The 22,350-nt window shown below is 42.0% G+C and overlaps 1 protein-coding gene and 1 pseudogene across 1 annotated transcript in view; one reads left to right on the top strand and one right to left on the bottom strand.

Moving 5' to 3' along the window:
* LOC130019978 (complement factor H-like) overlaps positions 1 to 22,350 on the bottom strand; it is a 67,907-nt gene that overhangs the window by 40,514 nt on the left and 5,043 nt on the right. The window contains exons 2-5 of the mRNA XM_056110575.1: positions 19,295 to 19,489; positions 16,440 to 16,616; positions 9,132 to 9,326; positions 8,486 to 8,662 (exon numbers count right to left, since the gene is read on the bottom strand). Of these exons, the coding sequence (XP_055966550.1) occupies positions 8,486 to 8,662; positions 9,132 to 9,326; positions 16,440 to 16,616; positions 19,295 to 19,489 (744 nt within the window). The remainder of the gene's footprint in view (positions 1 to 8,485; positions 8,663 to 9,131; positions 9,327 to 16,439; positions 16,617 to 19,294; positions 19,490 to 22,350) is intronic.
* On the top strand, positions 9,985 to 14,127 carry LOC130020149 (guanine nucleotide exchange factor VAV2-like; annotated as a pseudogene).

Raw genomic sequence — 22,350 nt, forward strand, 5'->3', positions numbered from 1 at the left:
CCATAAGTATAGGGAGGTGGGGGTGGTAGCCTATTCCAGCTTCAAGAGAGCCTGGAGATTTCAGTCACAAGACCTGCATACCAGGATTTCCAGCAGATTACATCTTGATGAGATCTGTCCTGAGACGGTGGAGTTAGGCCAGGGATATGGTGGCAATTTTGGATTGTGGAAGCAAGTAGCTGCTGGGGGCTCTTCTAGGGCTGGCCACCAGGCCAACCTTCCCCCTTATAATTTACCCCAGTCTGTTCAGCCATGTGCAGGTCTGAGATTAACTGTGGCTTTTGATCTCTTTCGAGATTTATCTATGAGTCTCCAAAATAAGGCCAATAAATGAGCTGCTATAGTAGAGCTGGAGGTGGTTTGGGGTGTGGCTCCCACATACCTAACTTTTGGCCCTTTAATTTCTTAGTAAAGTTGGTCCCAAGTTTCTGGGGGTCTGGCCAAAGATACAATGATAATTTTGGAGTATTAGGAAGTCCAAAGACACCGTCAGACTGCTGATCCAATCGCCCCACAGGTACAGGTTGACCTGTTCTTGGCACCATATCCCCCTAGTTTGATTCTATTAATAAACCCAATTGCAACTTCTCAACTTAGACCCTGATAATCTCAGTTTAGGCCCTTCTACAACAGCTATTACAGTTTTTGACGTTGAGAATGTGAAATGTTTGTCTTGGAAATTGTTGCTTAATGCCATATGAATTTATGCTGTTCAAACAATTTGGTGAATTTCAGCACATTCATTCAACTATCTTCTAAAGTCAAATTTACAGAATGCTATTTGACAAGACAGTAAGAGCAGATTCATGTCAGTTACTATTTGTCTTTCCAGAACTCAACATCATTTATTCAAAATTTTGGATCAAAATATTTTGAAATGATTAAAAGAAAGACATCATAAATAAAATTTCATAAGATGGGATAATGTAGTTATGACAGAGAAATTTGATCATTATATTTATATAAATGAAAATAACAAAGATTACTGATTGACCAAATTCACTGCAAGAAAGTAAAAAAAGAAATTTGGAAAGAATCACATTATACAGCCAGTTATTGAAAGCTTTCCAAATCAACATGTAGTTGACAGTATAACTTGTTCATAAAATACAAGCGTCCATCAAGAAAAAACCCAAATTATAACCTCACTGCACCTCTTAAATTACTAGAAAAAGACCAACAAGGAAAACCCAATAAAGCAGAAGGGGAGAAATATTAAAACTTAAGAAAATTCAATGAAATAGAAACAATTTTACAGAATATCAACAAAGCCAGCAATGTCTTTTAAGTAGAATAAACAAGATTGTGAAACTAGCAATTGTAATTCAATTTAGAAAGAAACAAGATAGACAACTCTAAATCGCCATATCAGAAATAAAGGAAGTTCTAAAAAATACCACAAAAAATTTCACAGTATCATCCAAGATACTATAAAAAAGATTTGTCATGAAATTGGAAAACCTAAAAGATACAAATATTTCTCTTGGAATTCTTTAATCTCTCAAGACTAAGTCAGGAGGAAACAGCACACCTCATTAGTTAAAGGTAAAAGGTAAAGGCCCTCCCGTTGATCATCGGTTTGCTCAAGCGTGCCCAGTAACGTCTCCATTGGAGACTTTGTTGTTGTTACTGTGTCTGGCATATCGCATACTCTCGGTAGCTTGCCGGGCTCTCCGAGAGGGGCGGAGGAATCGAACTCGGGTCGGCCATGTTGGCTGCTTGTAAGGCGAACGCCCTACCGCTGTGCTATCGCTCCAGCCCCTGGAGCGTAGCACAGCAGTAGGGCATTTGCCCTGCACACAGCCAACATGGTCGACCCGAGTTCGATTCCTCCGCCCCTCTCGGAGAGCCTGGCAAGCTACTGAGAGTATCTCGCCTACACTGCAGAGCCTGGCAAGCTCCCTGTGATGTATTCGATATGCCAGACACAGTAACAACAAAGTCTCCAATGGAGACGTTACTGGACCTCATTAGTTATTAATGAGGAAATGAAAATAATAACTGTAAGTCTCCCTCAAGGGATTGGGAAATAATACAGTGATTAGGACACATGATTAGGTTGGTCCAGATGCAAGTTCAACAACCAGCACAGCATGGTCTCTCAAAGATTGCAACTTCCCACACACTCCTCTGGAGTGTCCAAGTATCTCTAGCATAACAGGATCTGACTAACATCACATCATCAGTATTTTTACACTAAACTGCCACCATAGCTGATGATGAAATGCCTGTGTGACCCCTGAGTCCCTGAGCTTCACTTTTGATGCCCAGTTCCCACCCAACAAAATAATAATCAAATCCAAAAACCACCAAAAATGTCATACTGAAAATAAAAGCCCCATTAAGCCCTGCCATAGATGCAGGGTGGGATGGGGGGGTGGGGGGTGGGAGGGATACTGGGACCCATGGTGGTAGAAAATGGGCACTGGTGGAGGGATGGGTATTTGATCATTGTATAATTGAAATCCAAAAATTTGTAAGTCTATGACTGTAACTCATGGTGTTTCACTAATAAAAATTTAAACAAAATCTTAGAAGGTAAAATAAATAAACAAATAAAAGCCCCATTCAATAGGGCTTACTAGTAAATTTTTCCAAACCGTCAAAGAACTTTTTCTTTTCTTTATTCTTAAATGACTTTCAGAAGGTCAATGAAACTGGAATTATCCTGACACTTTTTGTTTTGTTTTGTGCCTGGATACCACATCCCACATGCTCAGAATTTACTCCTGGATCTGCCCTCAGGAATTTCTCCTGGCAGTAGTCAGGGAACCATATGGGATTTCTGGGATTGAATCTGGTTGGCCAAATTCAGAGTGCCTTTACCTATTGTACCGTCACTCCAGCTCAGACTCCTGACACTTTCTATGTGGCCATTGTTATCCTGATATCAAAAACAGAGAGAAACAGTATATAAAAGAAACTTAAAGAACAACACCCATGATGAACATAGATGGTAAGATCCTCAACAAAACCAAGAGGAACCAAACCCCAGCCCACAAAGCATTAAAGGAATCATAAACTATGATCAAGTTGGACTCACATCACATTTGCATATTGATTTGTATGCAAATCAATAAAATATATCACACCAATACAAGTAAGGAAACGTGGATTTCATCCAATGTTTCTCTGCATCAATGACTTTAATCTTTCCTTCCTTCTAGGATAAAATACCCATCTATGATAAAAAAAAACCTGAATAAAATAGAGAGAGAAATTTTCCTCAAATAACTTGAAGGTATTTACAAATTCAAGCTAAGATAATACTCGATGGTATGAAACTGACAGATTTTCTTCAAAGATAAGGCCCAGGAAATGGATTCCCACTCTCAGTACAATTCAACTTAGCTTGTAAGTCTTTTCACAGCAATAGGACAAGAAATGATATTAAAGGGAATCCAGTCAGAAAAGTAAATCACACTTCTTGCATGTAACATAATATCACACTTATCAAAATCCCTAAAAAAAACTACTAAAACTCCTAGAAACAATATATCTATACAGGAAAGTGGCAGAAATCGAATGCATTTTATATGCTAACAGTGGAAAAGGGAAAAGCAAAAATAAAGCAATCTCATTCACACTGTGCCCTAAAGAAACTGATACCTGGAAATCCACTAAACCAAAGAGATTCTATGTTTTCTAAACATAAAGAGAAGCATCAATAATTAAAACAGAACAAAATGCAAAGAATTGGAAACACTTCCACTGTTAAAGGTTTGAAGAATTATCATTGTTAAAATAATCATATTACATATACAGTGCTGTACCTGTCAATATGCATGTGATGTTTTATTATTATTAAAAATAATATTATTTCAATATTATTATTGATTATCATCAATAATATAAATGTAAAAGGTAAAGGCCCTCCAGTTGATCGTCGATTTGCTCGAGCGGGCCCAGTAACGTCTCCATTGGAGACTTTGTTGTTACTGTGTCTGGCATATCGAATATTCTCGGTAGCTTGCCGGGCTCTCCAAATCAATAATATAATTATATTATTTATATAAAATAAATAAATATATAACATGTAAATTTATATAATATATTGAGAGAGTCTCCTGCCCGGCACCTGGCTGTGCTCACCAGGGCTCCTTGGAGGGTGGCAGGTTGAGTTTCCCTCTCCACCCCTAGCAGAGCCTCGGCAGCTGAAGACCTCTGAGAACCAGCCACAGCCATGCTAAGACCACTCTCCACACAGTGGGACAAGCCTCACACAAGGCATCGGCAGAAGAACCCAGGTGTGAAGACCCAGGGCTGGGATCTCCAAGCCTGCTTGGTTCTGGACTGTGCCTCCTCCACCTAAATACCCCATCTTCCAGTAGCTAGGCAGTTACACTCACCAACTGCCGTGTAACCCCATCAATGGCCACGGTCCAGAGAATGTAAAACCAAACTTCCGGAAGTACTTATTGTCTAGTTCTCACTCTCAGAGAACCTGGCAGGCTACTGAGAGTATCCTGCCCGCATATATGCCTGACTGCGGACATCTGTAAAGGTGATTAGAGGCTCCCCTAATAGCCTCCATCCCTCTTGGAGAACTCAGCAAGCTACCAAGAGTATCCTGCCCACACGGCAGAGCCTGGCAAGCTACCCGTGGCATACTCAATATGACAAAAACAGTAACAGTGATGGTTCTCATTCCCCTAAACCTGAAAGAGCCCCCAATATGCCATCGGGCTACACTAGCATGTGACAGGGACGAATGGAGACATTACTCACCTGCTTGAGCAAATCGATGAACAAAGAGGTGATAATGATAGAGTGATATAGTGATATCAATTGACTGATTGTCACACCCAGAAATGCTCAGAGGACATTCCCCAGCTCTGCACTCAGGTATAAACTGCTGGCAGTGTTCAGAGGACCTTATGGGAAGTCAGTGATTGAACCCATGGCAACTACAAGTAAGATAAACATCTTATCCACTGCAGTATCTCTCTGGCCCATTGTAGGGCATTTTTAATTATATAGAATAGGTTAGATGTAGTAATAAATTTCCCATAATAGTCAATGCAGTCTCAAGAAAAGGAAGATGAGAAAGTTTTCTTTACCCAAAGTTCTCTTTATCAGGGAAAAGCAAGTCAAGTTATGACTTCCCACCAGTGAGACTACGACATGTCAAAAAGATGGGAATAAATCAGAGCTAACAAGAATGTATAGAAAAGGAACCTTCCTCCGCTGTTTGTGAGAATGATCCTTGGTTCAGCCTCTTTGGAAAATAATCAGAAGTGGCAATTCCACTTCTTGCATATATCCCAAGCTACCAAAAACACTATTGAGAGAAAAGACATTTGCACTTTGGCATTTATTATAGGGTGATCCAGAATGACCAAGTTCCAGGAATAACCCAAATGCTTAAGAACAGAGGAGTGGATAAAGAAATGAAAGTCCATATGCACAACAGAAGACTACTCAGCTATATGAACTGGTGAAATCCTGACATTTTCTGCAATGTAGATGGAAGTAGATGATACTATGGTCTAAGTCTAATAATAAAACATTTTATTTTGATTTTTGATTGCTAAGTCCTATTGATAATATTAAATTAAAACATTTTGTATTCCTTTTTTGTTTCAGACATATACTGCTTTATCCTTTTTTCAGTCCACTATCCTCCAGGAGCGTCCCCAGTTTTTCATCCAACCCTCGCCTGCCTCTGTGGCTGGCACTTTCCCCCTATCTATTGTCCTAGTATTCCCTTCCTACTCCTACTTTATCCCACTCATCCCTATCCCAGTGCCAATCTTCCTATGAAGACCAACTCTCCTGCTCCTCATCTCTCTTGACTTTGGTCATTTGGTATTCCTCTTCAAGTTTTCTTTATATCCCACATATGAGACAGAGCATTCTGAGATGAGACTGTGTTGATTGAAATGAGTCAGCAGGAGGATGTACACAGTGGGAATTCTTTTATTTTAAAAGAAGAATTAAGGCATGAGTTAAAAACTAATGTATAGCTGAATTTCAGGTATATAGTGTTCATGAATAAATTCTTTCACATGTGGAATATTTTTTAAAAGCTTAGAGAATGCATGTGTTGCTTCCCTGCACTATTTGTTTATATCCTGCAGATGAGAGAGATCATTCTTTCTTCCCTTTCCCCCTTAGTAAGTTCAAATAGCACAATACTCGAGATTTATACACATAAAAACAAACTGTATGATTTCCTGATTTTTACATTTTTAATTGAATAACCGTGAGATACAATTACAAAGCTTTCATGTTTGAGTTTCAGTCATACAATGATCAAACACACATTCTTCCACCAGTACACATTCTCCACCACCAATGTCCCCATTATATCCTCCCCCCTTTTCCAAACTCTCCCTGCCTCGGTGGCAGAAAATTTCCCCCATACTCTGTCTCCATTGGGGCTTTATGGTTTGCAATGTAGATACGGAGAGGCTATCATATTTTGTCCTTTATCTACTTTCAGCACACATCTCCCATCCCGAATGATCCCTCCAACCATCACTGACTTAGTGCTCCCTTCTGTATTCCAGCTGCCTTCTCCCCAAGCTCATGAGTCAGGCTTCCAACTATGGAGCAATCTTCCTGGTCCTTGTGTCTTCTGAAGTTGGATGTCAGTCTCATGTTATGTTATTTTATATTCCACAAATGTGTGCAATAATTCTATGTCTGTCCTTCTCTCTATGATTCATTTTACTTAGTATAATACTCTTCATGACCATCCACTTATAAGCAAATTTCATGACTTTATCTTTCCTAACAGCTACATAGCATTTCACTAGGCAGATGTACCAAAGTTTCTTTCATCAGTCGTCTGTTCTCAGGCACTGAGGTTGTTTCCAGGTTCAGGCTATTGTGAACAGTGCTGCAATGAGTATACAGGTGCAACTACAGGCTAATATCCCTCATGAACACGGATGCAAAAGATACTCAACAAAATCATAGCAAAAAGAAACCAACGACCCATCAAAATGATCATACACCATGACCAAGTAGGATTCATCCCAGGGATGCAAGAATGGTTTAACATTTGCAAGTCAATCAGCATAATTCATCATATCAATAAAAAACATGAAAACCGTATGATCAGATCAATAGATGCAGAGAAAGCATTTGACAAGATCAAGCACCTGTTTATGATGAAAACTCTCAGCAAAATGGGCACTAAAGGAACTTTCGTCGATATAGTCAAAGCAATCTACCACAAGCCATGGAAAGCATTATTCTAAAAGGAGAGAAACTAAAAACCTTCCCTCTAAGATCTGGAACAAGACAAGGTTGCCCACTCTCCCCACTCCTATTCAATATAGTACTGGAAGTTTTGGCCATAGCAGTTAGGCAAGAAAAAGATATCAAAGGTATACAGATAGGAAGCCTATCACTATTTGTGGACAATATGATCCTAAAGACATTACCGAAAAGCTTCTGGAAACCATAGGTTTGTATAGTAAAGTGGTAGGCTACAAAATCAACACTCAAAAGTCAATGACTTTCCTATATACAAATTATGAAAGAGAAGAAATATATTTTAAAAAACCATGTTCATACTAGTGTCTAAGAAAATCAAGTACCTTGGAATCGATTTTGTGTTTTCTTACACAGAATTTACTTACTGTCTTTGAGAGAGAAATACATTCTATAAGCAATGCTAGGGTTTCTAAGACTTCCTATGAGCCTCTGTTTATGAATCCTACATGGTTTTTTCCTGTTTGGAGACATTGCATGGTAGTACGTTTTCTCTCACACTTGCAGAATTAATCCAGCTATAGATAGCATCCTCTTTGCTTTCTTAAGATCAAAGCTGAATGCTGTATTTTCCTTTTCAGAAGACTTAGAGTTGGCTATTTGTGTGCAATTATTCAACATCTACAAATGCTTGGCTTTTACAGTGAAAAATGGGACAGGTCATGGCATGAGGATTGGGTGTGAGTTAAATGTGCAGGGAATTAATTGGGTCCATGAGCGAAAAGAGTCAACAAGCAAGGGTTTCCTTGGGTCTTGGAAGTGGGGTTTCTAGATCAGAAAACTGACTAGTAGGATCCATTAATAATTTTTGAGCCTCTTTAATGTCAGAATCAATTTTTACCAACTATGTGAAAATATTTATACAACAGTCTCTGAATCCCACAGTGATAGTCATAGGGGTGCTTGTCAGCATGCAGGTCATTTGGAGAAGTCATTCCTATCCTGCCATCTTGCTTACCTGAGTCTTTCCTACAGATTTCAACATTTTTTTCTATTTTACTACATTTGTGACACATAGTTATCAAGAAATCTGTATGGTATCCATTCATACACAGAAAACATAAGTTTAAAATTAAGAAAGTTATGTAAGCAGAAAATAAAACATAAGTTTAAAAATAAAACATAACTTTAAATTAATGAAAGTTATATAAGCAGAAAAATAAGAAAGAATCTATTGCACATATGAACTATTTGCAATTGATACAAATGAATTTAAAAACAAAAACAAGCATAAACTGGGAGCTCAGACCCCTTTACTTACTGATACGCACGCATCTGGCAGGAGGGGACCAGCCATCCTCTGTACATTTCATTACTTTCTCCCCATTTGGAAGACCAAAGCCATTATTGCACTGAGGTATCACAGATTCACCCTGGTAATATGCTTTTGTTATCCATATCCACTTTCCATTTTCCAAATAACTAAAGAGGCATTTTCCTAATGAATATTAAAATGAAAAATAAAAGTTTAATAATTTCCCATTGGTCTTAGCTGAGGATGCATAAGCATAGTGAATATCTATGCTATTTACTATACAATAATTTTTTAAAAGACAAATTAATTTTATTTATTTATTTATATTTCTTTTCTTTTTGTAGTTAAAATATGTACATGATACAGTTAAAAATTTACTATTGATATTTCTAGATAATTTTCCAGGAAGAAACTCTCCTGGTACAAAGACTTACTTTGCTTCTAAAATTCAGCGCAGTGATGTGGGAAAAAGGTTCAAAGAGCTGGAATGCAGGCCTGGTATGTCCTAGGTTCTGAGTTGCAACCCCCATACTGCATAACCTTCTATAGTCCTTGTAGCCCCCTGTTGAGGAGATATTCTCCACTCCCATTCACATCAAATCTATCTCTTTGTCTTATTGCCACATACGTGGTAAAAACAACATTTACTCACTGCGGCAAGGCACTTCTGGCTTCCATCCTGTTATTGTGCACCTGATGTATTCCCAGGTTCTGTCGGAAGGCGTCGCAAAATTTTCATGACAGTGATAGTAGTACTGTTTTCCTACAGGTACTGGAAAGTATGGTCTGTGTCTGCTTTCCTCATGTAGGGCTCCATGTGGTATGTTTGGAAAATCACAAGGTTTGACTTGTAATGAAAAAAGAAGTGTAACTATAGTCAGAGCTTTAAAGGAATTAATTAGAAATCTTATTAAACATAAAGTATATCCTGTATGTTTACACTTATTTCATGAGTTTCAAGGACAAGAAAAGTTATAAAATTTAATTGATAGAGGTATGGGAACATGAGGCCCTTGCGAATGAAGTTATTATATCTTTGGCATTGAAATGAGCTTCAGTGATAAATCTTGTGCCTTGCCTGTTAAAGGTTTCTATTTGATCCTGAAGGTTATACACACACACATACTGCTCAAACATATGTGTATGGGTGTATCTTATGAGTCATGTAACACATAAATTTGTTTTTAGCCTCTCCAAGATGAAAACTGCTCACATATATTTAATGAATTCTCTCTAAGCCTAGTCCCATTCTGTTTGTGTGATGACAGTACTGATTTTATCATTCATAATTTTCTTTTTTTGTTTTATGTCATCATTAGAAATCATAGGCCTGTCTTTTACTCTAATACAAAGCAATGTAGGCAGATAGCAGGGTTTATTTGTTGTGCATACTAATATCTAGTTAATTTTTTAATTTTCAGAAACACCCTAAAATATAGAAAACAGAATGTTTGGTTGAACCTATACCCCTGAGTAATATTTCTGGGGCTGGAAGAGAGTATGTCATGTTAGGTGCTTGAGATGCAAATGGCAGACCCAGATTTGATCTCAACATTCCATATGATTGCCACAATCCACCAGGATTGATTCTTCAGTTAGAAGTAATAGAGAGTATCACCAGGTGTAGTTCAAAAAAGAAAAGAAAAGAAAGAAAAGCAAAGGAAAGGAGAGAAAAGATAGAAAAGAAAAGAATAGTTTTATTAATAACTCAAATCAATCATTGAGACTATTTATTTATAAAGACATTATTCTTGCTTTGTTCATTGGAAGATATTTTTGAGAGGGTAATGCAGAGAGAATTATAGGTCTCACCTATCAATGCTCAGAACTTAGTCCTGGCTCAGTGCTCAGAGATCATTCCTGGTAGTGCCCTGCGGACCATATTTAGTGCTGGGAAATAATCAAAGTTGGCTCCATGCATGCAACTTCTGTACCATCACTGGCCCTTAATAATAAATTTTAATTTTCAAGTATCTAAGATAATGGGAAGCATCTTTTTATTATTGAAATTGGAAAACAGGGAATTTTTAATTTCTTATTTTCAAAGGAGGAATATTACTATATTTATTGAGCTATTCTTATATACTGAATTGTGAATTTTTATTGTATTTCCTCTATCCTATTAAATTACTGGAGAAAAAAATAATAGAGTATGCCTGAAAATTTATCAAATAACAACTTACCAAATATCTTTTAAGTATCCTATATATATATTTAATGAGTTGAGAGCTGTCTGCTAAACTAACAACCCTGGCAGTCTCCCTACGCTGTCCACAAAATTTCACAATTCTCTTGTGGAAGAATCCTGTTGATGTTGAGATACAGTTGTGGTGCTGTACCATTTCATAAACCAATCATAATGAATGAAATAATTATGAATGCTAGGAACTGGCCCTGCATCAATTTTCTCAACCTTGGGGCCCTGGAAAGGTCCCCTATGCCCAGTGATGCCTGGATTGGATAGGCGAGGACAAAGGGCGGTTCTCACGCACCTTCTGCGTTCCTGTTTCCCATCCCTCTCAGCTCTATGTTAGGAACCAGCACTGCAAGGGTCTTCTCAGTCCCCAGATGTTTTAGTCTTAAAATAATGAGACTAAGGGCTGGAGTGATAGCACAGCGGTAGGGCGTTTGCCTTGCACACAGCCAACATGGCCGACCCGAGTTCGATTCCTCCGCCCCTCTCAGAGAGCCTGGCAAGCTACCGAGAGTATCTCGTCCGCTCGGCAGAGCCTGGCAAGCCACCCGTGTTGTATTCGATATGCCAAACACAGTAACAACAAAGTCTCCAATGGAGACGTTACTGGGCCCGCTCGAGCAAATTGATGATCAACGGGAGGGCCTTTACCTTTACCTTTACCTTAAGGACATGACACACTATTTAAAAATCGCTGTAGAATTGGTCAACTTTAATTTTTCTATTTTTTAGAAATTGATGAAAAAGAATTAGTTTTGGGCAAAAGAAAAGAATTTGACGCCTGAAGAATTCTTAAATCATTGCTAAAGGAAGTCCTTAAACAAAAGACTGTAAAGGAAGAGAGAATCAGTGATCTCAATAGGTCAAAGAATGTTACATCTGAGGAAGATAAAATAATGAAGTAATAGCACCGGAGCCACCGGAGCGAGTCTGGCGCGGGGGGGGAAGAGGCGCGAAGCCTGCGGGAACAAAGTGGGCAGGCCCGGCTTTGTCTCGGCATGCGGGGCACCGCGAGCTGCTGGAATGCCCAGTGGCCACTGCACTCGCGCCAGCGCAGCGCCCTGAGCAGTGGTGGCAGAGTGCGGCCACTGGCTCGTGGACTGCCGCATCCTGCAGCGAGATCACCTCGCCAAGGGCCACAGTCTTTGACTTGGCGCAGGCGCTGCACGACCACGTGCTACTGTGCCAGCGGCTGCACCAGCTCTGACCCGGCTCCGTGGACCCCAAGGACAGCAACTTCTGGCCGCAGATGTCGCAAGTCCTGTGTCAGAAGAAACATCCGCACCTTCCTCCGGGTGGGCCATGACGTGTTTGGACTCCACAGATCTGACCTCTTCCACCCCTTTGACCTCTTCCATGTCCGGGACTTCGGAAAGGCCTTTTCCCTCGGAGGACACGGTGGAGAATGAAGGTGACATCTGCTGTAGCCTGGAGGAGTTCGCTAACGAACATGACCTGGACGAGGACATCTACAGCTGCGTCCTGTGGAGGACGACAGCGACGACGTGGAAGAGGACGTCATCAGGATGGAGGGGCAGCTGCCCATGAAAATGGGCATGAGCCGGGATGACAAGCGCAGCTGCTGCCTGCTGGAGATCCAGAAGAACGAGGCCAAGTACTGCGACACACTGGAGGGCGTGGAGAAGAGCTATGTGGGACCCCTCATGCCGTTCCTGAGTCCCGCTGACATGGCCACTATCTTCATCAAACTGGAGGACCTGATGAAGGTGCACCAGATCTTCCTGAGGGCCATCGATGTGACCATGCTGGCGGGCGGCGGCTCCCCGGCCATCATCTTCCTGGATTTCAAGGAGCGGCTCCGAATCTACTGGTAACATGCTCAACCAGCTGCTGGCCACCCGCAACGACGTGAGGCAGAAGGTCGAGGAATGCACGCTGTAGGTCTAGGACGTGAAGTTCAAGCTCCAGGTGGTGCCCATGCAGAGGATGCTCAAGTACCACCTGCTGTTCAAGGAACTCCTGAGTTACTCCACGGACCGGCTGAACAGGCAGCAGCTCAAGGAAGTTTTGGAAGCTATGCAGGACCTCGCCATGTACATAAACGAGGTGAAGAGGGACAAGGAGACTGAAGAAAGTGGCCAAGTTCCAGAGCTGCATTGAGAACCTGCAGGTGAAGCTGGAGGAGTTTGGGCGGCCAAGATGGGGAGCTGAAGGTGCGTTTCATGGTCAACCACACCAAGCAGGATGGGTACTTGTTCCTGTTTGAAAAGGTGGTGATCATGTGCCAGTGGCAGGGCTACAGCTATGAGCTGAAGGAGATCATTGAACTGCTGGCCCACAAGGTGTTGGAAGACCCCATGAACAACAAGGACATCAAGAAATGGTCCTACGGCTACTACCTCATCCACCTGCAAGGCAAGCATGGCTTCCAGCTCTTCTGCAAGACCAAGGACATGAAGTACAAGTGGATGGAGCAGTTTCACATGGTTATGTCCAATGTGAAGCCCGACAAGGCCGGTGCCAACCAGCAGGCCTTCCAGATGTTCACATTCGCCAGGACCACCAGGTGCCGCACCTGCCGCATGCTGCTCAGGGGCACTTTTTACCAGGGGAAACTGTGCACCTGGTGCAGTGTCGGCACACACAAGGAGTGTCTGGCGGTGACACTGCCCTGAAAGACGGGTTCCCCTGCAGTTGTGGACACCCCCAGAGAGGGACCAGATCCCAAGACGGTGGCTGTGCAGAGTTACCAAGGTAGCCCCGTGCCCCCCCGCCCCCCGGAAGCCGGTGCTCACATTCCAGATGGGCGACATCATCGGGCTGCTCAAGGGCGACCCCGAGTTCCCGTGGTGGGAGGGCCAGCTGGTGCTGACCTGAGAGTCTGACTGCTTCCCCAGCACGTCTGTGAAGCCGTGCCCCGCAGACAGGCAGCTGCCTGTTTCCCAGCCACCCTCCTGCGAGCATGACTACACCATGTATCCCTGGTTCGTGGGCAGCATGGCGAGTGGAGAGGCAGCAGACAGACACCCTGCTGAAATCCCATGCCAGCGGCACCTACCTCATCTGGGAGTGTCCGGCTGAGCCCGAGCACTTTGCCATCAGCATCAAGTTCAATGACGAGGTGAAGCACATCAAGGTGGTGTAGAAGGACGACTGGATCCACATCACTGAGGCCAAGAAGTTCGAGAGCCTCCTTGGAGCTAGTGGAGTACTACCAGTGCCACTCGTTCAAGGAGAGCTTCAAGCAGCTGGACACAACCTTCAAGCACCCCTACAAGTCCCGGGAGCACTTGACCACTAGGGCCTCCAGCTGGTCCCCAGTCTTCGCAGGGCCATGTCCAGGTACAGCTTCACTGCCAGGGACATGCGTGAACTCTCGCTGCGGGAGGGGGATGTGGTGAAGATCTACAACCGGGGCTGGTGGAAGGGCGAGACCCACGGCCGGATCGGCTGGTTCCCTTCGACATACGTGGAGGAGTAGGGCGTCCAGTGACGCGGGAGCCTGGACGGGACATTCTTGGGAAGCTGCAGCTCTGGTCTCGCTCTGGCTCCAGGACTCCGGGGGCCATGCCCGCCCGCCGGGATCTGTCTCCCCTAGGCTGCAGGCTGGGGTGGGCTTCCACAGAGGAGTGGTGGGCTGGCCCTGTGGGACTGTTGTCACTGGAGCCCTGAGCCGGGAAGCTTGGGGGTCTTGCCTGTCCCTCGGAGCCCTACTTCATGCTGCTCCAGGGTGCCCGAGCCCGCCTGTTGGATGTGCTCGGCTTCTCATGACTCTGGCAGCCAGCGTGTATAGAGACCCCCGGGGCGCGCACCCTGCCATGATACTGTTCTTTGTCCTGAGTTCCAGGATGTCCCTGTGCCTGTCCTTGTCCTGCTGCCAGAGGCGTAATGGGAGAGTCCGCCTGGGCCCTCTGCGCACCACTCAGGCAGCCCTGTCCCCATGCCGTGAGCTGCCTGGGCTCGCCCCACACAAGTGCTCTTGGGGGCGCCTCTTTCTGCATGCTCCCCACGGACTCCTCCTGGGCCCGGGCTCAGTCAGTTTCTATTTACTCTGCATGTGTCACAGGATCTGGTGACACTGGCCTAGCTTCCGTCCATTCTGGTGGTACCCGGGTAGGGAGCAGCCTCATCCTGCTGCCGGCAAGTGCTGGTCCACGGGCTCTGGGCTTGGCCCCACCCAGGGTGGGAGGAGGCGCCAGTCTGATGTGGTGTGTGAATGCCATCTTTGCGGGTGCGGCCCACGCACAGCCCCGACCAGGCTCTTCATGCCGCTGTGTCTGCAGAGCTGTTTTGTGTTTTTGTCGTTGGGGCTTCGTTTGATCATGTTTGTTTGGGGGGTGGCTTGTTTATTTTGTAAGGTCGGGAACTTCGTTATGATTTCCTCCAGAGCTCCTATTCTGTCTGTGGGTATGAAGGAAGAGATATCCAAGAGCAGCTGGGTGTCTGCGCCTGTCACCCATTTCCTGGCCTGGGGCACACTGCCACCCGCGCCTGCTGTCTGGAAGCCTGTGTCGGGGAGGGAGGGGGTCTGTGGGCTCTGCACCATAGGGGGCAGGAGGGAGGTGGAGGGGTGGCCCTGGGCCGGACATTAGCTGTGAACACATAGGAGCCTCATGCATGCGGGTTGATGCATGGGAATCCCACCAGTGGTGGGAATCTTGAAGAGCAGAACTGTACATTTGCCAGTGGGTCTTTTAAGACCATCACCAATAGACCTGCATTCTTTGCCATGGGCATGGCCGCTGCCTTCGGGGAGGGGGAGGGATAAAGAAGTTAAAAGGCAACATATTAAGAGAAATGAATTCTTATCAAGTGATTGTTTAAATCTTCCTAATTGATAAAAAAAACTTTCTATATTCAAGGATCTCAGCAAACTCCAAGTAGACTGAATTTGACATAGAGATACATAATGAATTTCATCCTAATGAAAGTGTCACTCCCAACGACAAAGAGGCAATGGTGAAGTATGTGGAAAAAACTCATTAATCATAAGTGGTCCTAATTAAGATTGTAACTCATTTGGGAAGAAAAGAAGAAATGGAGATGGGGAAATGAGTAGATATAAATAGGAATTTTCATTCCGCAAAAGCTGAATACACATCTCAGTGCACAAGGGACATTCTCCAAGATATACCACACTGGGCCAGAAAACATAACTGCACAAAATTAAGAGGATAGAAATGATTTCGACTATCTTTTTGGACCATGAGTCACTGAAAATAGAATTGAATCAGACTCAGAAACTGAGAATCAAACAAAGCATACAAATGAAACAAAGTACTAGTGAACAACCAGTGACTTAGAGAGAAAGTCAAGTGGAAATCCAAAGATTCTTGGAAACAAAGGAGAATAAACACACAAATGACCAGAACTTGTGGGACAGAACAAAGGCAGTCTTAAGAGGAAAGTTTAGGCTCTACTAGCATTCATCAGGAAGGAAGAAAGAGCCCATCCAAGTAATTTAACCAAACAACTTAAGATCTTGGAAACTGACCAACAAAAGGAGCTCAAACTTGGTAGGAAGAAGGAAATAAAGCTAGGAACAGTTATTAACTAGAAGGAAGCCCAAAACACAATGACAGATCAATGACACCAAGAGTTCTTTGAGAAAATAAACAAGATTGATGAACCACTACAAGACTCACAAATAAAGAGAAAGAGATTTCTTATGTCTACTGAGGTATTGTTAATAGTTTATAATTAAAAAGAGGAAAATAGCAACAAAATTTATAATGTACATATTTTCTAGCAACTGCTTTATAAATAGAAAGAAATGATGGATTGCAGAGGTCAGATTCTACTTACAGTACGGAATGCATATAGGCTCAGTGGACCAGCCACTTTCTGTACATGTAATACTCCTCTGATTATTTGGGAGATTGTAGCCTATATCACAGGTAATTTTCACAGTTTCGCCTTCCAAATGTATTACTTGTGAGTAATCAGAGTGGCCATGTTCCACAGAAGGCAAAACACAGAGTCCTAAAAACCCAAATGAAGAATATTACATGACTTGAAATAAAAAACATATCACAGTGTGCCAACATTAAGATAAAGTTTACAAAGCACATAATAAATTAAATTAAATTATGTTTTCAAACTTAATATATAAATTCAGAACGATATGCCATAGAGATGGCTCCTGATCCCTTGCCAGGCAGTTTTATTCGGGCAACCCAGAGGAGGAGTGGGTGAGGTTCACTCCCCCACCATGAAGCCAGCCCAGCAACTCAAAACTTCCAGAACTTAATCACTGCCAGAATAAAGCTCTTCCTGGACCTGGCAGCTGTGAATGCGCAGCATCTCATACTTTACACCAATGATATACCAAGAGTAGCATGCCACATTTGATGAGGTTTAAAGCAGAAGGCAACCAATCTTAAGGGGATAATATATTTATACACAAACATACACACAAGTATATATATGTGTGTATATGCTTATATGTATATAGACATATAAGCACACAAGACTAAACCTTTAGCAACATGTGACTAATCTCTTTGGAAGGACTTATTGGATCCTGGGTGAAATACGGCAATCTTCAATCTTCACACACTTTCCTTTAAGAAAAATTTTTTGATCATTTTCAGCCAGCTAGTCATAACAAGCAGTACAAAACAAACTTATATGTAATTTAATTAATCCTCATTTGCATTTATGAACCATTTTCATTCCTCAACTTTTTTATACATTAAAAATTTTCTGCTTTATCTCACTTAATGATCTAAATACTTTCTAGAGTAGGCGATAACTTTAATCTCCTTTTACTTCCTCATTTAATTTGTCTCCTCATTTAATTTATCTCCTTTTTTCTTCCTCTGCATTTAGTGATAGGGATAAAGTGCTCTCAGATAACTCCTGCTCAATCTCCTTTACCAAAGATAGTCCCTTGAGCATCATCAGGAATGATGGCGGAGCACAGATATTTGTGGCCCAGATCCCCCAAACCAAGCAGTATAAGATGATAAATGTACTATTAAAATCATCTAAATATAAAGGTAAAAATAAAAGATCAGCTTATTAAAAATAAAAATATAAAAAATATTAGAGCAAATAATAAAGCTCCTTGAGCTAACTAAGAAGAAAAAATCTTTTGAGGACTGCATATGTAGTTCAAAGGGATGTAGCACATAGAGTGCCGCATACATGGATGTACATGGGCAAAGACTGTGGAGTCGTGGCACAAAATAACCCCAAAATATAGCTGAGAGTGTTCCTGTGGCCTCTGAGAAGAGAGAAGTCAATGAAGAATCACTTCTGAAAAATTCTCAGCATCACTTTTCATCAGAGAAAGCCAAATCAAGATGGCAATGAGATACCATTATAGACCAGTGAGAATAGCACATATCAAAAACAGTGGGGATAATCTGTGTTGTTGGAGATGTGATGAAAAAGAAACTTGATCCACTGCTAGTGGGATTGTTGCCTGGTACAATCCTTGTGGAAAACAGTATGGAGAGAACTCAGTAAACTTAGAATTGACCTGCGTTAGGACCCAACAAAACCACTCTTAGGCATCTACTCCCAGGACACAGAAACACTCTCTCAAGAGGACATATGCAGACCGTTATTCATTGCTGCAATCAGTACAGCAGCTAAAGTATGGAATTAATATAGGGGTCCAATAACATCGAAAGGATTATGAAAATGTAGTATATAAACATTTGGAATACCAACCAGCTGTAAGGAATGATTAAATAATGCAATTTGCTGCAAATAGATTGGAACTGGAAGATTTCATGTTGGAAGAAGTAAGCCAAAGGAAAGACAAATACAGAATGTTTTCTGGTTGATGACATTGTATTGTAGTAAAAGGGAGATGCCTAAATCACCGGAGGCCCCAGTGTTTAGAGACAAAGACAGAAATCAAGAAGGGAAGAAGAGAAAGCAAAGTATTGGGTGAACAGGCATCAGGGCTTGAGTCATACCGATGATATGGGTGAGTGTTATAGTCATCCAGAGATCCCAAACACAGACTCAGCAACACTGAAATCAGGACATCTAAGTAGCAATCACTGAAACTGTGTAACGTGCCTGTGACACTTTTGACAAGTGAGGATGAGGTGGTGATTGGGGTGGGTCAGGAATATGGGAACACTGGTAGAGGGAGGTTGACACTGGTGGTGGGAGTGGTATTGGAAATTATTATATGCCTGAAACTCAACTTTGTATATCACAGGTCTTTAATAAAAATATCAAAAAAGAAAAACAAAGAAAAACCACGTGTTAGGTAAAATTTTAATATGATTTTCAAAAAAGTCTGTCTAAGTTTTTGGCACTAGAAATTATTCTCATTAACATTTCAAGTGAAATAATTCATTAATTTTTTTGCAAAAATTTAAGAAAAGTAGGGGAGAGTGAAAGATAAAGAGAGAAAGAGAGAGAATGAGAGAGAGAGAGAGATGTTCAAAAGAGAACACTGGCTTCTCCAGATTGGAAAAAAACTAAATTAAAGAACTTAGAGTCTATAGCATCTGTAAATTACTGGTTTCTTTTACTTATTTCATGCTACAAGAACTTATATAAAAGTAAATATCTTTGTGAGCTCCTCAAGCCCTTCTCCTATATTTCTGTAAATTCTGTCACCCCATAAAGCATTGCTCTCTGCTCACAGAACATCCCTGGTTCCATCGGACAATGAGGAGCGGGTTACTCACTGAGGCACAGTGGAGCTGGGGACCATCCTTCTGCTGTACACTCGATTCGTGTCCAGACTGACTGCTTTGGAGATGCAAAGCTCTGTTCACAGGAGTAGTAGACATTTTTTCCAATAGCAACTGGGAACTGTTGCTCATGTCTGTTTTCATTATATATGCTTCCATGTCTTATTTTGGGAAAGTCACAAGTTCCTCCTAAAAGAATAAATAGCATTTTATGGCAACAGATGATTCTATTTAATATTAATATTTATTTAATGAACTTACTATTTATATAGCTTCATTATTCTACTGCACTCGGATCTGAAAACTGGAATAATTCGGATCTCTTTTTGCTTGTCTTGTGTGCAGTTGACCTAGGTTGGTTGACTGGAATACCTTATTTTCTTGCTAGCCTCACCAGGAGTGACCCCTGAGCACATAAGCCAGGAACAAGGTCTAATCACAATTACGGGAACCCATCCCACCAAAGCAAAAGGACCTCATGATGTTTCAGTTCTTTTGAAGCCAGTCTATACGACTATGTGCATATGACTATATATGCTAAGAAGATGCAAAAACAATTTTTTATTATTACTTTTCACACTGTAAAAAGTCAAAGTATTTTTAAGTCACTTACTGGAGTCCCACTTATCCCCTACCCAATTCAGTTATGTAGATAACTTCTCCCATTCTGTTAACTTTGGACCATTGCTACCGCCTCACTATGTGTCTTGAAATCAGTTTTATCTTAATTACCACCTTGAAGACCTAATTCTGTACCCACACATGTTGTAAATCCCTAGGAGTAAGAATATCCAAATAGTATTGGGCGGGAAGATGATGGCTTCCTAATTAGAACTCAGTACCTGGTGTCATGCTTGGCATCATTCATCCCACATATGTAGGCTTAGTGGTTCAATGCTTGGTCTAGCAGGACTGGCTGGTGAAAGGGGCCACCAGACATTCCTTAGGAAGCCATGTGGTGGCAGGGACTGAATCCATGGCATGTGGTCCAGCCCCTTGAGCAAGACCTTACTTTATGTTTGCCAGTGACATTTAGACTATAATTTATTGTTATTTATTGGAACCTTTCATTTTACTTGGCAACATTTTTGATGTTTTATTTTTACATTTTATTTTAAAATATTGTATTGAATCACTAGGAAATGGACAATTGCAAAGTTATTCATGATTGGGTTTCAGTCTTCCAACACCCATTTCTCCACCAGTGTACATTTCCTAGCACTAATATCCAACATCCCCAGTATCCCTTTCACCCTCTTCCTCAAACTTCTCCCCTCACCACCAATTAGCCTGACATACTAATGTACCATTTTAGGCTTTGGTACAGTAGTATGATAAACTCTCTCTCTCTGCTCTCTCTGTCTCTTTCTCCCTCATCTCTTTTTATTAAGCTATAATTAAAAAACATATAAACTTTATATTTGTTGACTTCATGAATTTGACTTATGAATCTGAACTAATATTTGTGTATAAAAGTTTATAAAATTATATCACTCCCAAAGGTTAAGTATTAATTAATTAAATACCAACGGTTGGTGCCCAAGGAGAACAGATAGGATGATTCCTTGGGGACTGACCTACAAGCAGTCAGGAACACAGGCCCCATGAAAATGATCAAGCCATGACTCCAGTGTCCAGACTGGTTTGGAAAGGGTTAACACCTCTTCCTTTGGCTGCCTTTTAGATCTTAGTATTACACAGATGCAATCTTCCCTTTCTCACAGATCCCTAACCCAGCTCAGCTTGGGGATGCAGACATTCTCTCACATCCCCTTATCACTCCAGTTTCAAGGGGCTATAGTTCATGGTGCCAGACTTCTTGGCCTTGCATTCCTCTCTGGAGATTATGACCACTGGGCTTACACACATGACAGAACAAGTAAGCTTTGATGTCCTTATGACCCTCCTGTAACCCCTTCCCTCCCCACCCGCCGCCAATGATTTCTTTGTACTGAGTGCACTAGATGTGAGTGCATAGGATAGTTAATTAAAGAGGCCATGGTCGTCCTCTCGGAAGCTGGGAGAAAAGCAGCCCTGAGCATCTGCCTTTTCCTCTTTGCCCCGCAAGCTGTGCTGATCTTCTCCCAAACCCAGGTCAGTTCATCCACCGGTACTCGAAACCAGGACTTGGATTTCTCCCTGAAAGCCCCCCAGGTGTCCTCTCAGACAAGCTGTGCTATTCTTCTCCCCTACTTCTCTGACAAGCTGTGCTGGTCTTCTCCTCTACCCAGTCATTAGTCCCCCCACACATACCAGGTTCATGTGGGGTTGTGGCCTCTTCAGAAGTAGGCGTGGCTTCTGTAGAAGTGGGTGTGACCTATTTTTCATCAGGCTGCCGCTCATGCAGCCGCAGGTAGTTTAGCCATACCAAGCAACCAAGTCCCCAAACCTGCATACCAACATGAAGAAACAACGCAAATCCCCACCACATGGGGATGACAACAAAAAGAATCCAGAAGTCTCTGTCTATACTGCTCACCCAAGGGACCACTTTGACAAAGAATTCAGATATGAAGTCATGAAGATGTTCAATCAACTCAATGAAACAGTCAGACAGATTTCCAGTAGCATGACAGAAAATATCGATAAATTACAGGAAGAAATGAGAGCAGAAATATCACGAATAAAATATTCCATAGATGAAATGAAAAACTCAGTCTCTGCCCTCAATAGTAGAATGACCGCAGCTGAAGAGAGAATCAGTGAGCTGGAAGACCAGCTGAACCAAGGAAACAACAAGCAGTGGCAAGGGACCTCAAAATAGCTCTACAGAGAATCAGAGTTCTAGGAGATGATTCCAAGAGTAACAACATTAGAATCATTGGAGTACCAGAAGCTCAGGGAAACAATCCCAATGAAAGAAACACCGTTAAACAAATCATTGCTGAAAAATTTCCAGAGCTCAACAATGCAGCCATTCAGATTCAAGGAGCCCGAAGGGTGCAAGCTAAAAGAGACCCTTACAAAAGCACTCCAAGACATATCATAGAATGGCGATAGAGATTCAATACTGCAAGCAACAAGGTCAAAGAAGGAAATCACATACAAAG

Source organism: Sorex fumeus, unplaced genomic scaffold (genome assembly GCF_029834395.1).
Source record: "Sorex fumeus unplaced genomic scaffold, SorFum_2.1 ptg000010l, whole genome shotgun sequence".
Taxonomy (NCBI): domain Eukaryota; kingdom Metazoa; phylum Chordata; class Mammalia; order Eulipotyphla; family Soricidae; genus Sorex; species Sorex fumeus.